This window comes from Nelusetta ayraudi, unplaced genomic scaffold, assembly GCF_046127955.1.
Source record: "Nelusetta ayraudi isolate G7.1 ecotype Tasmania unplaced genomic scaffold, CSIRO-AGI_Nayr_v1 ptg000008l, whole genome shotgun sequence".
NCBI lineage: Eukaryota > Metazoa > Chordata > Actinopteri > Tetraodontiformes > Monacanthidae > Nelusetta > Nelusetta ayraudi.
In genome coordinates this window covers 4,410,155-4,424,201 of record NW_027466058.1, presented here as the reverse complement: position 1 = coordinate 4,424,201, position 14,047 = coordinate 4,410,155, and the positions used below count along the sequence as shown (strand labels likewise).

Sequence of the window (14,047 nt, the reverse complement as noted above, 5' to 3'; positions counted from 1 at the left end):
GGGGAGAGGTGGTGGAGGGGGAGGGGGAGGAGGAGGAGGAGGAGGAGTGGCTGGGAGGATGGCGGTGGCAGCGTCTCCCTGCAACTCTGTGCTGACAAACAGGCTGGCGAACAGACGGACGGACGCGCACGCACGCGAACACACACACATGCCACCTGCGAAAGCCAGCGAGCTTCACTCAGATGTACACGTTGCCTCACAGATGGATCGGCGTGCACACACATGCACGCCACAGTCATATTTGCGCATGCCTAGGATGCTGGCCGGTGTCTGGGTGCGTGCACCGGCGCCTTGGGTCTCCGCGAGAAAGAAATAATAATAAAAAAAACAACATCTCCTCCGCCCCTGGAATGATTGGAGTTGCACAGCTGCCGCTAATGAACGAGTGGTAGGAGCAGCGCGGCGGCTCTCCTCTCTGCAGACGGTGCAGTTATTCCGGGGCCAGACAAAACGCCTTCCTCAGCAGGTCACCTGATCAGCAGCCCAATCACTGCTAGCGCACTCGGGCTGCGCTTGGCACGGCGGGACGGCAATCGGGGATTCTGGAGTGACACACACGCAGTCTTTCCTATGCGTGATGGTGCTGCAGTGGAACTGCGTCTGAGCTGATCACATTCACAGCAGCATTAAATATTTGCATTGTTCAATGTGTGAGATGCGCAGTGAGTTTGAGGAGTTTTGAGAAAAAACTGATTTTTAACTCTGCAAGAGACTTTTCTTGTTGCCGCTTAATGGGAATCTCTCTTGATTGACTGGTTATTGAGCATTGCAGTAGTTGCCTGCAGATTGCACTCTCTCCCTCTCTCTCTCTCTCTCTCTCTCTCTCTCTCTCGCTCTTGCTGTCCCTCTGTCTGTGTCCTGCTGCAAGCAGAGATCCGGGGCCTGACAACAGACGGATTAGCGCCTCGTCACTAATTAACGTCAGTCACGCTCCGGCGCGCCGCAGCAAACTGTCGATATTTCTGCAAATCGAAACATTCATCCCCTCTGAGTTGTCGCGTCTTTCAGACAGACTGGCCTTGGCCACCGGCCGCATCAGAGGACCCGTGATTGGCTGTCACACTCGCTGATTGGCAGCCGGGACATTTATGGCTGCCGTCCTTGTCGGCAGCGGACGGTGTGGTTTTGGAGAAATGGCACAGTTGGCTTCTCAAAAGATTTTCTCAGATTTTTTTGAAGTCTGGTGGTGAAACTGATAGCAGTCAACCAACACCCCCCCCCCCCACCACCACCACCCCAGGTGTCATAGAGAAGGAGTTTTTGTTTTTTTGTTTTTTTGAGAGCTTTGCATCTCATTGTGCATCCCCAGCTCGGTTCGTTGAGGGTGATTGAGAGTGTGAATGTTGTACCATTTGTATGGAGTCAGCGCGCCTTATTGACGGCTGCCAGATGTCGAGCGCCATCTGCTTGGAAAGCTATAGCAGGGTGAAAGATGCGCAGTGCTTACACAATTTTAAAAGTCAAAAAAATGAATGTTTACAATGACGCAGGGCGCTGTGGGGGCCTCGCACAAGGACTTTCTCGGCTTGTTTACGGCGCCGAAGAGGCTGGTTTTGTTTGTGCACGTCGAAAAAAATAAATCTTTAATCAGTAAAAAACGTCTGTTGTTCCTCCCTCTGGGACTGTTTTTTTTTTGTTGTTTTGGGGTTTCTTCTTTTTGCTTGATATCAGGCATCTCATCTCCACCCCAGTACTACTCTGTGTGTGTGTGTGTGTGTGTGTGTGTGTGTGTGTGTGTTACCAATGGAATCTCGGCAGAGAATCTCAGAGCCTTAAAAGGCTTCAGATCGCAGCTCGACAGACAACGTGAGGAGCTCCGTGGCTGCAAACCAGAGCGACTCACGTGGACACTCCCAGCTTGCTGGGCGAACAGCGTACAGTTGCCACAGAGGAAGGGAGGAAAAAAAAAAAACCCACACACGCACACAAGGGTTTCCCCCAGCTTTGCTGCCCTCCCCTTCTCTCTCTCTCTCTCCCTCCCTCCCTCACTGTGACACAATTGGAGAACTCGTACTCAGCCACACTGCTGCTGCTCACGCTGCATTCTGTCTCTCTCTCTGAGTGGCGCTGCTCGCTCCTGAATCCTGGTTCCTTCCTGTGTGTGTGTGTGTGTGTGTGTGTGCCGAAGTAGCCCTGTGTGCGTATTCTCATGCGTCATCGCAGGAACATTTCCCTGACTGGCGAGTTGCACTTCGATCTGTGTGTGGGTGTGGCTCCAGTCTGCCTATGGGAACACGTCTGCAAACTGTAAGCAGATGGGGAAGCCATTTTGTGACTTAAAAAGAAAAAGAAGTTGTCCTTGCAAACAACCAGTCGGGATGGTTTCATGCAGTATTCCAAATTAGTGTCATCCTCTCACACAGTTGGTTCTTCGCTCTGCTGGCCTTTGACTGGCAACTGGGTCACACAGATTTCACTTCTGAAATTTTCTGTGCATGCATCAAGCATTTAGAATATATATACAGTATGTATATATATATATATATACATATATATATTTACATACATATACATACTGTATATTGTAGGAATGTTAACAATCAATTATTGATTAATTGTCGATTAAGAATTTAATCGATTAAACTAAATTAGTCACAATTAATTGAACATTTTTTACACAGGGTGTTTTTTTTTGTTAAATGGCCTGGTGTATACCTAGAACAAGTTACCTTAAAACAACTTAGAAGTCAACTTAAAGTCATAGGATAAATGATTAAGGTGTTTTTACTGTTCTCTAATGTAAAAATTGGTCACATTTGACCCTCAGCATTATTTAAGGGTTAAATAATGTGTTCCTTACACATTTTTAATTGTGAAATGTAGGTTCTCAGGAAAAATCGCAGCATATCAATTAATCATTAATCGATCGATAAGGTCAATCGACTAACGATTAATGAATCAGTCGAGAATTTGCATCCCGAATATCTATCTATCTATCTATCTATCTATCTATCTATCTATTGAATTTTCATTGAATTCTATCACCAATCAACTTATCTTTTCATGCATCAAAACCAGGAAGTAGCTGCAGTTGATAATAATGCTTAAGAGATTAGCGTCAATGCTACAGATGTTGCTATTTTGCATTGTAGTTGGCCACAAGGAAACGTTCCATTTTGTCATGCCAGGTTGCAACTCATGCGCCCACATTGCGTGGGAGGAACATGTCAGCGGAAGTCCACCTGGACCCTGGACTAACCAGCTTGTCCTCCTCTCTCCCCTCCCCTTCCTGTTTGCAGGTGTGGAGGTGCGCCCCCTCATGGCACGGCCAGAGACTGTTGTGTTCCTCCACTGCTGCAGAGGGTAAGTTCTCAGCACTCACCTCCTTCCACTTCATTATTCAAATTGTCATTAGAAATGGAGCGATGGGGGACTCAGCTCCTGTCTAAAAGAGTTCGCCACCTGGAGAAATCCTGCACCAATCAGGCAACAGAGTCCCGCTGCGATTTGAGCGCAACAGCAGTCATTAATATGGAAGATGTAGGGGTGTGGGGGGTGAGGGTGGGCATCTGCCTGTGTGGAGAGAGGAGGAGCGAGGCGGGGGGGGACGGCGCTGCAGTTCGTGCTGATTTGAGTTAGTCGTGACGTCCAAAAGCTGGCGTTGTAGGACGGCGGGATTCTCGCTCCGTAAGCGACGCGTCTGTGATGGATGACAGCGAGAGCAGGCGGGTGACAAAGGAAGCTGGAGCAGGAACACGGCGGCGGACTCTCAAGGGGGGGAAGAGTTTCAAAAATGTCAGAATGAGGATGTGTGAATGTGCGTGTGTGGGGAAAAAACTGCACGAGCGCCTCTGTGTGCATTTCACTGCGGTTCAGACAGTCTGGGAACCGAGGCAGGTGCCCGGCAGTGCCGCCTCAGCGTCTCTGTTGTGAGCCTGGATCTGCTCCTTCACTGCAGTGATGCTGTGCAGCAGCAAGAGGTTGTCGGGTTCATCGGCTGCGGAGGTTGAGTTTGACCACAGGCCAATAGAGTTCAATCGCAGATTATGGTCAGTGTTCACTATAGTTCCGATTGCTGAGCTCATTTTTGTAGTGGAGGAAAAAGAAGTCTCACGGCGGAGTTGCAGAATAAGTATAAAAATGACAAAATTAATTGGCCTTATCTGTAAATAGTAATTGAGAAGTGCAAAAATAAATGTTGAGTTCAAGGTACGTTCAGTTGTTCCATTTTAATAGTTTGCTGCCTCTGAAAAGATGAAAAATAATAACTTTTCTTAATTGTTCCCATTAAAATAATCAACATCGAAAAATTATGCATTAGGTGCTCATTAAAAAAAAAAAAGGTTAAAATGAAGCAAGTTTTCAACCAGTAGTAGCTGTGTTTCCATTACAGTTTTTTGCAAAATAAACGCGATATTTCTAAAATTTCGTGGCATGGAATGGAAAAAAAAAACTATTGCAATAACTGGTGTGTTTTCATCTGCTAATGATAAGCCTTTAGATGATAGACACAGTTGCTACTAAAACTTCCCACAGTTTCCTCCATGTGTGACTCGTGGTCTTCTCTCCTGTCTGCTGGCGCGCCCCGGCGGCTGCAGAGGTGACGGTGGTGTACCAGAACGGGCTGCCGGTGATCTCGGTCAGTCTGCCGTCCAGGCGAGAGCGCTGCCAGTTCACCCTGAAGCCTCTCAGCGACTGCGTGGGAGTTTTCCTGCAGCAGCTCCAGGCCGAAGACAGAGGCATCGACAGGGTCGCCATCTACTCCACAGGTAACGGCGCGAGTGCCGCGCGGCGTCGAGTGCATCTCCTCCAGTCCTTCATGGGGGTTCAAGCGTTCCTGTGTTTGGATGCCCTCCAGCGTGGTCATGGCTACGCAGCCTGACGCATGCATGAGCAATCCAGTGATATTTTTTTTCCTCTCAGCCCTCTGTGTTATATTAGAAGCGAATCACCGGCACTTTTTGCAATCTCACTCTTTGCGTAAGTGCACCTGCCTCTGCCTGCCTCTCAAGGTAATCGCGCGGCGAGAGGCCCCTAATTGCGACCGGCTCTCGCCGCCTCCGTACCCATTTGTGTCTCTTCCCTCTCCAGACGGAGCGAGAGTCGCCTCCTCCACAGGCATCGACATCCTGCTGCTGGACGACTTCAAGCTCGTCATTAACGACACCACGCACAATGTGCGGCCACCGAGGAGAGGTGAGGAGGGGCCACCGTACCGCCGGCGACCAAGTCCTTTGGACTTCACCTTTTGGATGTAATTAAAACCTCCGCGTTTGTGTTGCGGTTGCTCCTCAGAGCTGCTGCCGCACGAGGAGGCGGAGAGGCTGAACGACGTCAAGTACCTGGTGCAGCAGCTCTACACCACCCTGCGCATCGAGGACCACCAGCTAGGCAAAGAGCGGGAGCTGATTGGACGACTTGAGGACCTCAACTCTCAGCTTCGCCCCCTGGAGAAGGTTTAGCTAAACTTCTTTCGTACAGACTAAAGGTCCTTACACGCCGGGAGCGAATTTGCAAGGCGAATAATTTGCTGGGTTTTTTTTTTTTAAACCTTTTGAAGTCAATGCAACCTTCCACACCGGCAGCGACTTTTCACAGAGTGAAAAAGTGATTTTTTTCGCTCTTGTATTGAATTTTGCGAGGCGAAAAGGTGAAAGGCTGGACCTCTAACTAAACAAAATGATGTTGACATGTCAATGACATCAAAACTTCAATAATTTGTTCTCTCCCTCTGCAATCGTGGAGCCAGTTGATGGAGTAGTCCTTCAAATTGTCCAACAGACATTCTTGGTCGGCGCATTGGAAAAAAACAAAAAAAAAACATATATTTTATTCTTTTGTTTAAATCTGTTCCGAAAAGCTTTCCAAATCATAAGCACATCCAAAGGAAAATGAAAAATCTTTTATGGCAACAGAAACTTAAATAACGTGGTCAAAAAAACTGTTTATAACCGCCGCTTCTTAACCAAACATTGACACACTTGGTGTGTACGGAAAAGATTTGCTGGTGAAAAATTTGCGTTTTTGTGTTGCTTATTCGTTTCGCTTTGTCTTTTTCACCTTTACACATGTGTTGGAGGTTTCGCCCTATTGATTAAAAAGTAGACAAATACCTTAGAGCAGGGGCGGGCAAACTACAGCCTGGGGGCCACATGCAGCCCATTGAACCCGATAATCCGGCCAAGAAATTACCTGAATACTATGTAAGTAATGAAATAGCTAGGTTCCATCCATTTTTTTCATTGTCAAAGTCATTTAAATAAAGAGATACATACCCTGGGACTTCAAAGACAGATATTTTGTAGTCATACTTTGGTTCATTTTCAATTACCATTAAAACACATGTTTTACACATATCCCATCATATCAATTTTTTTATATTTCATTTTATACATTCACTATGCAGATGCAGAGAAATCTGCTCTCTTTGTTAGATTTCCATAAAGTCCTCAAGATACAGGTCAGTGGAAAACATGCTTCCACATGTGACCTCCTGTCTGTCTCTCTGTCCGGCTGTGTGTCTGTGCAGGTGAGGGAGGAGCTGAGTAAGAAGGCGGAGCGACGCACCACCTGGGTGCTGTGGGGCGGCATGGCGTACATGGCCACCCAGTTTGGCATCCTGGCCAGGCTCACCTGGTGGGAGTACTCCTGGGACATCATGGAGCCCGTCACGTACTTCATCACCTACGGCACGGCCATGGCCATGTACGCCTACTTTGTGCTCACGCGCCAGGTACGCAACCGTGACCGGAAGCTGTGATGAAGCAGCCATGATGTTTGTAAAGGCGGGTCTTTAATCCTCATCATTTGGGGGTCGACTGCGGTGCAAAATTTCACTTTGACATTGTTTCCCATCAATAATGTGACTGTAGCCTGTCAAGGAACTCCATAGAATTGAGAAAAATCCACCTTTACTTCTCTAACTTCTAAAAATTGTGATCAGCTGAGGGTTGCAGTAAAGGAGTTATAAATAATAATAATTATTATTATTATTATTAGTAGTAGTAGTAGTAGTAGTAGTAATAGTAGTAGTAGTAGTATAAATAATAATGCTCCACTTTTTTTTTTTTTTTTACAAAAAAAGTGTATGCTAAAACATTCAGTTCTAGAAATCTACTCTTTGTGATGTCACAAAGGGCACTGATACCTCAATATTGTCTCTTCTGGGACCATCCCATTTCTTTTTTTCTTCAAGTTCCATCAAAGTTTCATTTTAGCAGAAAATGGGAATGAAATGGAAGTGGGTTTCTGTAAACAGAGGCCTAAATATTTCAGGTTGTATTTTTTGAAGATCTGTAGATGTTTATGATAATTCAAGGCTACTCCGCTGGAGTGAAGAATGAAAAATAAAGAGCTGGAAATTGGTCAATTTTGATTCAACTAAACCAATACTGTCCTTGTGTGCGAACAAATCCAGATGGCAAGAAAATGCACATGAAACTGCACACGTATTTTTGAAACAGTCAAATCCATATTGAGAGGAACTACCAGAAAACATAATGGTATAAAGACTAAACAATCTTTTTAAACCACCTGGCATAAATTCTGTTTCTGAGGGTCCACCCGGTGTCACCTGAATGCACCATTTAAAAACCGCCTCAAGGCTGCGTGTCCAAGGATGAGAGGTCTGTGTGATGTGGGGATCCAGCGGTGTGACCGGGGTCGAGGACCAGAGACGCAGTGGGAGGTTTTTGATGGAGCGGCTCTTCTCACTGAGTGTCCCCCCCCCCCTTACCCTCCCCACCCCGTGTCCCTCTGTCCCTCTGCAGGAGTACATTTACCCCGACGCCAGAGACAGACAGTACCTGCTCTTCTTTCACAAGGGGGTGAAGAGGACACGCTTCGACATTGAGAAATACAACAAGCTAAAGGACGACATCGCTGTGGTACGCTAGCTCGCTAGCTCGCGTCGCGTCTTCCTCCTCTTTTCGCCTCTCACGTTTCCCTCTCCCTCCCCTCCCCCGTCCTCCTCCCTCTCCAGGTGGAGTTGGATCTGAAGCGTCTCCGGGACCCGCTCCAGCTCCAGCTCCCAGTTCAGCAGCTCACTGCCAGTAAAGATTGATGGGAGGTGTGACCCCTCCCTCCCTCTCTCCTCCCCCCAACCCTTCCCACCCTCTGAAAAAAAAAAAAAAAAACACACCCTCTCCTTCCTCCTGCCGTCCAACACTGTCCCCCCCTCCCCCTCCTACCTTAAGCCCCCCCCCCCCCCAGTTTCTCTCTCACCCCCTCCCACACAGGAAGTCCCATGCTCAGCTCAACTGTGGGAGGCTTTTTATTTCTCCTTTTCTTCTGTTCTTTTTCCCTCCCCCGCCACCAACTTTTCCTGACTGAAAACTCCAGTGGGAATGGTGAAAAATGAAAAGGCGGAGAACGGCGAGAACTGAAAAGACTCTCACAGCAGTCGGGAAGGAGAAGACGAGGAGAAAGGACAGCGGTGTTGATGACGGAATAATAACTTGGCACTACGGACACGCCTCATGTCCACCGGAGCGGCAAACAGGAACTATCCCACCTCTTGACTCCAGGCCGAAGTGGGAAGTTATCATTTGGTGTGTGTGTGTGTGTGTGTGTGTGCGTGCGCGCGTGTATGTGTGTGTGCAAGGGGACACTGGGGCCCGTGGACAGCAGCGTGCTCCCGCTGCCTCTGTCAGACTGTCCACGCACATGCAGCTCCTCTAGGGGGCGTCCAGGCTGTAGGAGGGGGAGGGGGGGCCAACAAAAAAAAAATCTCCATCATCCAAGTTTACAAAGGAAGTCCTGGATGCAGCGCCACCACCTCAGGGGACGGCGGGAGCCGTTCCCGTGGCTGACCCCCCCCTCCCCCTCTCCCCCTACCCACCACCACCACCACCTGTCCCCTCAACCCACCAATGAGGGACGGCCGTCGAAACCCGCAAAGATAAAAGCTTGACAACACCTCGTTTCCTCTTCCTGTTGACGTCCTGTAGCGACCCGGTCCGTTTTCCGCCAGTAAGGAAGTTACTACCGACAACAACAGCAAACATCACTGTGTGTTCTTTTATTCCAAAAAACAGAATAATAATAATATTTTGGCACTTTTTATTTTGAAAGCCATAGTATATTTGTTATGAGAAGACTATAAAGATATATGTATACAATCAAATAAACAGATGACCAGAGGCTAGTTTCCTTTTCAGTCGGGGGGGAGGAACTCTTCACACGTCATTTTCATCAGAGACTCGGTTTGCGACGGGACACCCCAACATGCGCAAAAAAGCAGCAACAACAACAACAACAACAACAACAACAAAATCACCCAGAGCGAACACGCCTTTGATTTCTTTCAGTATTTTTTATTTCTTTCTTTTTTTTTTTTTTTTTTTTTGCAGAACATCTCCACGGTTTAAGCCTCGCTTGACCTCAGCAATCGTGTCGAGAGCACGGAGACTGCTGCTGGAACGCTTCACACACGGAAGGGCTTCAGATGTTCAGCCTGATGGCCGCGGATCTAAAAAAAAACTAAAACTAAAAAAAAAAGCAAAGCCACAGGCCGGATAAATATTTCTAACTGGACGTTGCTGGAGCCGTGGAGAGAAAAAAAAAAAATTTCAGCGTGTTGTTTCATTTCTTTTTTTTTTTTTAAAGGCATCCCGAGAAACAACTTCTGACAAAATAGTGCGCATGTGAAGCAAAGCGCCAGCATTCCAATTCGCCGAGGCCTTTCATTTATTTTCCCTTTTTTTTTCTCCCTTCCATCCCCATGTGAAGTTTTCTTCCCCCCCCACTGTTGCTGTAATGCCCCCTGCTCCCGTGATGGCAAGGCAGGGTAGACTGCATGCTGTGGTATGCCCTTAGTAGAACTTTGTGAATGTGTAGGAGCATTATTGCAGTTTCGTATTTAAACTGACACTTTTCCTTTTTGCCACATCTAGCTGAAGTCTCACTCCCTCCCCCCTCCCCCCACCCCCCCACTCCACCCAACCCGACGAGGTTATAGAAGCCATATCTTTTCTGTTGTCATTCTGTGTTTTTCGTTGGTTTTTCTTCCCCCCCCCCTTTTCCCTCGGGGGTGCTCGCACTAGATAAACCTCCTCAGCTTTAGGATCAGCGGCGCCTCATACGTTCCAAAGCCACTCACAGACGCCGTGGACGGGAAGCACGATGGCCTGACAGCAAAACTCTGGTTTTGTGCATTTTGGTGACAGCAAGCCAAAATCACAAGATCTCACAGCAGGATTAGTTTGATCTGTCGCCGTGAGTGCTGGATCTCCGAGGAGAAGCGTGTCTTTTTTTTTGCATTACAGCAGCGATATGTGAAGGGGATTTCGGTTGCCTCCTTCTCGCAGGACAGGGTACGTGACGCTGTGTGTCTGAAGACGCTTTGATCGCTGCGCTCGAAAGCCGCGTAAATTGCGGTGAAAAAGTCATTGTCTCTCACCTCTAGTTCCATTACCGTCATTAGGTTGAAAGTATTTTTTACTTGACCACACACACACGCACGCACACGCCAAGCAACAGCATTTCCCTGGAGGCGTTCTGCGAGATGTGAGAACGAACGGAGGCCCCTGTCTGCTGTCCAGCCCCCCCCCCCCACCTCCACCTCCACCTCCACCACCACTACCCCCACCCCACTCATCACCTCCTGCTTTCTTTCATATCATCCACCGTATGTTGCCTTGGTTCCATTCCCTCGTTCATCCGTTTCTGTTTGGCTTTGTTTTTGTTCTGTTCAAAGCGAAATATATCAAATATAGGAAAAACTTTATTATAAAGAGGGTGTTGCATGAATGTATGTTTACATGAGAAATTATATGAAAATAAAAAAAGGTGATTTATAAAGAAAAAAAAAGTAACAAAGTTGCAAAGATAATTTAAGGACGCTGTTTGTAGAGATTCCTAGTAATAAAAGGGGCGGTGGGTGGACGGGGCTGCGTCTGAATAAGAGGCCCTGCCAAAATCTGACTACAATCCGAGCCAACCAACTGCTCGAACCTCCATTAAGACCTTGTTTAGTCCCATGAACCTCCCGCCCCAGTGTGCGTGGAAGAACGGAAACGCGCCGTCCATCCTCGGTGCACCAAGAAACAAGAAACCCGCTCGACCTTGACCTTTCAACATCCCGCGGACTAGCGTCTGGCGCACTGTGTTAGCATATCGGGTGGAAAAGTTCTCGCCCCTTCTGTTATTTTCATACAGCCTCAGCATTTTTTTTTTTTTTTTTAATGTTTCTTTTGTGTTCTGAACGTGTGTTTGTTTTGAGAAATCCCTTGTTGGTTTGCTTTAAGAATCATTTGTGTTCGAAAACGCCTGAAAAGCGAATCAGAGTTGACGATTGAAACAACCTCGTGTTCCATTCTCATCTCGAGTTTGTTCGTTTTGGTTGCCTTTTTTGGTTTCTTCTGTTGAAATGATGCTGTAATGTTGGCAAAAAAATAAAAAATAAAAATGTAAAAATCCTGTATCATTTATGAAATATGTATAAAAGAGATATGTAATTCAATTACCAATAAAATCCTTATCCAGTTTTTGGAGCCCGTGGTCCGGTGGAGGTTTGTTGTTCATCAGGAAGAGCAGCTCAGGCTGACGGCAGGCTGACTGACTTCTTTCTCTTTCTCTCTCTCTCAAAAAAAAAAGACGTTTGTTGCCATCCTGCTGTCGTTTCCATTTCCGTCATGACTGGGCAAAAATCTACAAAAGCGATCTGTCCCATTATCTGCCTCTCATGGTGTCTTCAGTCAAGGCATTGATCAGCATAGATTTAAACTAAGATCAATTTGAAAGAGAAGACAATCCAATACGTACAACTCCAGTGCATATACAGACTCGTGAGTCAGTATTGTTTGCCTAAAGAACCGCCCTGTTGCCACCGTCTGTACAACAGCGGCTTGCAAGCTGGAGTTCCATCAGACCCTCATTTCCAGGAGCAATTACGGGCGGGAGAAAGCCTTGTTCTACTTCATTTCCACTAACAACCCTTGCGGATTAATGTCTTCATTGATTTAATTACATGTGACGAACAAAAACTGCCAGCGTAAGGTTAGTTCGGGCAGCTTTATCCATTTTCTTGCTCCAGTAGCAGCCGGTCAATTAATAAGCTGGATGTGATCGCGGCACGGCGCGTCCTGAGCGAGGGTCTGCTGTAGGTCCCCAGTCTGCAGACCTCAACATCGCCTCAGAGCCACTTCAGCAGAACACTAAGGAGATTGATTGGCTGTGTTCCACGCTGTTGCAAATTAAATTGTTTCCCTCTGTGTCCTGACAAATCCAGAGGCAAGTAAATATTATAGTCATGATAAGAATTCTGAAACTAGAGATTCAGGCTAAAACCTCATGCATGTTTCTTGATTTAAAACATTTATTGTGTAATTCTGAATCCAAATGTTTTATTTCTTAAAATATTCGGATTTTAACCACTGTTGTTTTTTTTACCCTTATTATTTAATGCTTCTACAAATACGACTCATGTGGCATTCTGGTATTTACAGCGACAGGTGGCCTGATGTAGGTTGGACTCATTAATGAAAATAGAAAAGGAGAGCGTAGTCTTCTCCCTCACACAAAGTGCAGCTTCAGCAGTATCTACCCTGTTTGTTTTGTTCCTTAAAGGCCCAGCGTGTGTAATTTACCAGCACTTAATTGCAGGAGATGGTACCGCAGATAATGCTAATGTTAATCAATTCAAATCCAAACTCCGTAAGCAGAACCATGGTCTGCTCTACGGTACATACATGGACGCCTCCCTATAATCTGACCTGCTCTTTATGAAAAAATACTTACAGCGGTGACGTAATACCTTCCCTAAATGCTCATTTGCGCTCTCTCTTCCATTCCAAGCCAATAGATTTCCCTGAAATTGGCCCTTTAAGAGGGTGCACGTGCACAGCACACAGCACTATATTTATCCTACTTCTCTGAAACGCCTGGACACTGTTTACCGTGGCTATCCGTCTGTTCACGCGTGACGCTGGAGCCCTGATTCAGGTCAGGCGCGACTCCTCACTCCTCTAATGGAAGGAGAGTCAATTTTGAGCCGCATCTGGAAGATTTAATAGTTTCGATTAGCATACACCTGGATGACTCAGCTGCGAGCTGCGAGCTGGAGCTCGGTCGGGGAGCCGTCCCCCCCCCCGTCAGAACCAGCTGCATTTGTTGTCGGGCCCACTCTGCGGCCTCAGTCGCCCGCTTTTATCGAGTGGGAATTGACCATTTGAGGGAGGCCTACGGAAGAGTGATGAGAAAAACAGGAGGGCGTGGGCAGAGATGTGCAATATGCACGTACGTGTTGCGGCGATAGCTTGCACCAATTAATAGCTAGCAATACCGGGAGAGGCAAATATGGAGCAGCTAATGTCATACTTTGTTTTTGGAAATTATTAGGTTGAGCGGTGAATCATCGGCCGCTGTGCCTCTCACCTCTCAGCCTGTCACCAGTGATGCTCTGCAGCCGAACGGATCAGCCCCCCGCTGTTTGAGCAGCCCCGCTGGTTCCCGGTGATTAACACCCACTCTGGCCCCCTCATCTTCCTTTATTTTGATGTTCACTGCTTAATTACAACGCTGATAGGGTTGCTAAAGAGGAGAGTGTTGGTGTGTTATCAGTTGTTTGGCTGCACTTGTCTGTTACACACTCATTCAGTCGTTCCCAACAAGAGTTACCTGTGACAGCAGAGCCCACCGCTCTGAAGGGCTTCAGGGCGGATGCCTCGTCGGGGCTTTTAGTTCAATAGCAATCGACCGCGTGCTGGTGCATGTGTTGACAGTCCAAAGGTTTGCTTCACGCTGTCTGCTAACTCACGAGGTCCCAGTCCCAGATGAACACATCAAGGGAGGGGAGACGGGGGTGAGTAAAGGATGAACGGGGCTACAGGCTGGACACCGTGTCAAAGTCTGGAACCAACAAATCAGTCAGTTTTTACATGTGTTTTGCAATTCAAGTGGTCCAAGTCGGTCACTGCAGTCTTGAAGATTACGTTAAAGGCAACTGGGCTGGTTTTCTGCATCCTGAAGATGTTTTGCCTCTAATCTGCAATGCTCCTTCATTTCTGAACTGAACCAAAAACATGCCCTGTTGTCTTTAACTTCATCTTCGAGAAGACAAGGTACCCCTGGCGGTAATTTTTGATTTCCTCGCAGATGATTCATCTCG

The 14,047-nt window shown here is 47.1% G+C and overlaps 1 protein-coding gene across 2 annotated transcripts in view; it reads left to right on the top strand.

Annotated features, from left to right (window-relative positions):
* Positions 1-11,118, top strand: part of mcu (mitochondrial calcium uniporter) — a 53,070-nt gene extending 41,952 nt beyond the window's left edge. For both annotated transcript variants that reach the window (XM_076018844.1, XM_076018842.1), the window contains exons 3-9: positions 3,240-3,303; positions 4,539-4,709; positions 5,032-5,136; positions 5,236-5,396; positions 6,470-6,673; positions 7,710-7,826; positions 7,922-11,118. In XM_076018844.1, the coding sequence (XP_075874959.1) occupies positions 3,240-3,303; positions 4,539-4,709; positions 5,032-5,136; positions 5,236-5,396; positions 6,470-6,673; positions 7,710-7,826; positions 7,922-8,002 (903 nt within the window). In that variant the 3' untranslated portion in view covers positions 8,003-11,118. The remainder of the gene's footprint in view (positions 1-3,239; positions 3,304-4,538; positions 4,710-5,031; positions 5,137-5,235; positions 5,397-6,469; positions 6,674-7,709; positions 7,827-7,921) is intronic.
* The last annotated feature ends 2,929 nt before the right edge of the window (positions 11,119-14,047 follow it).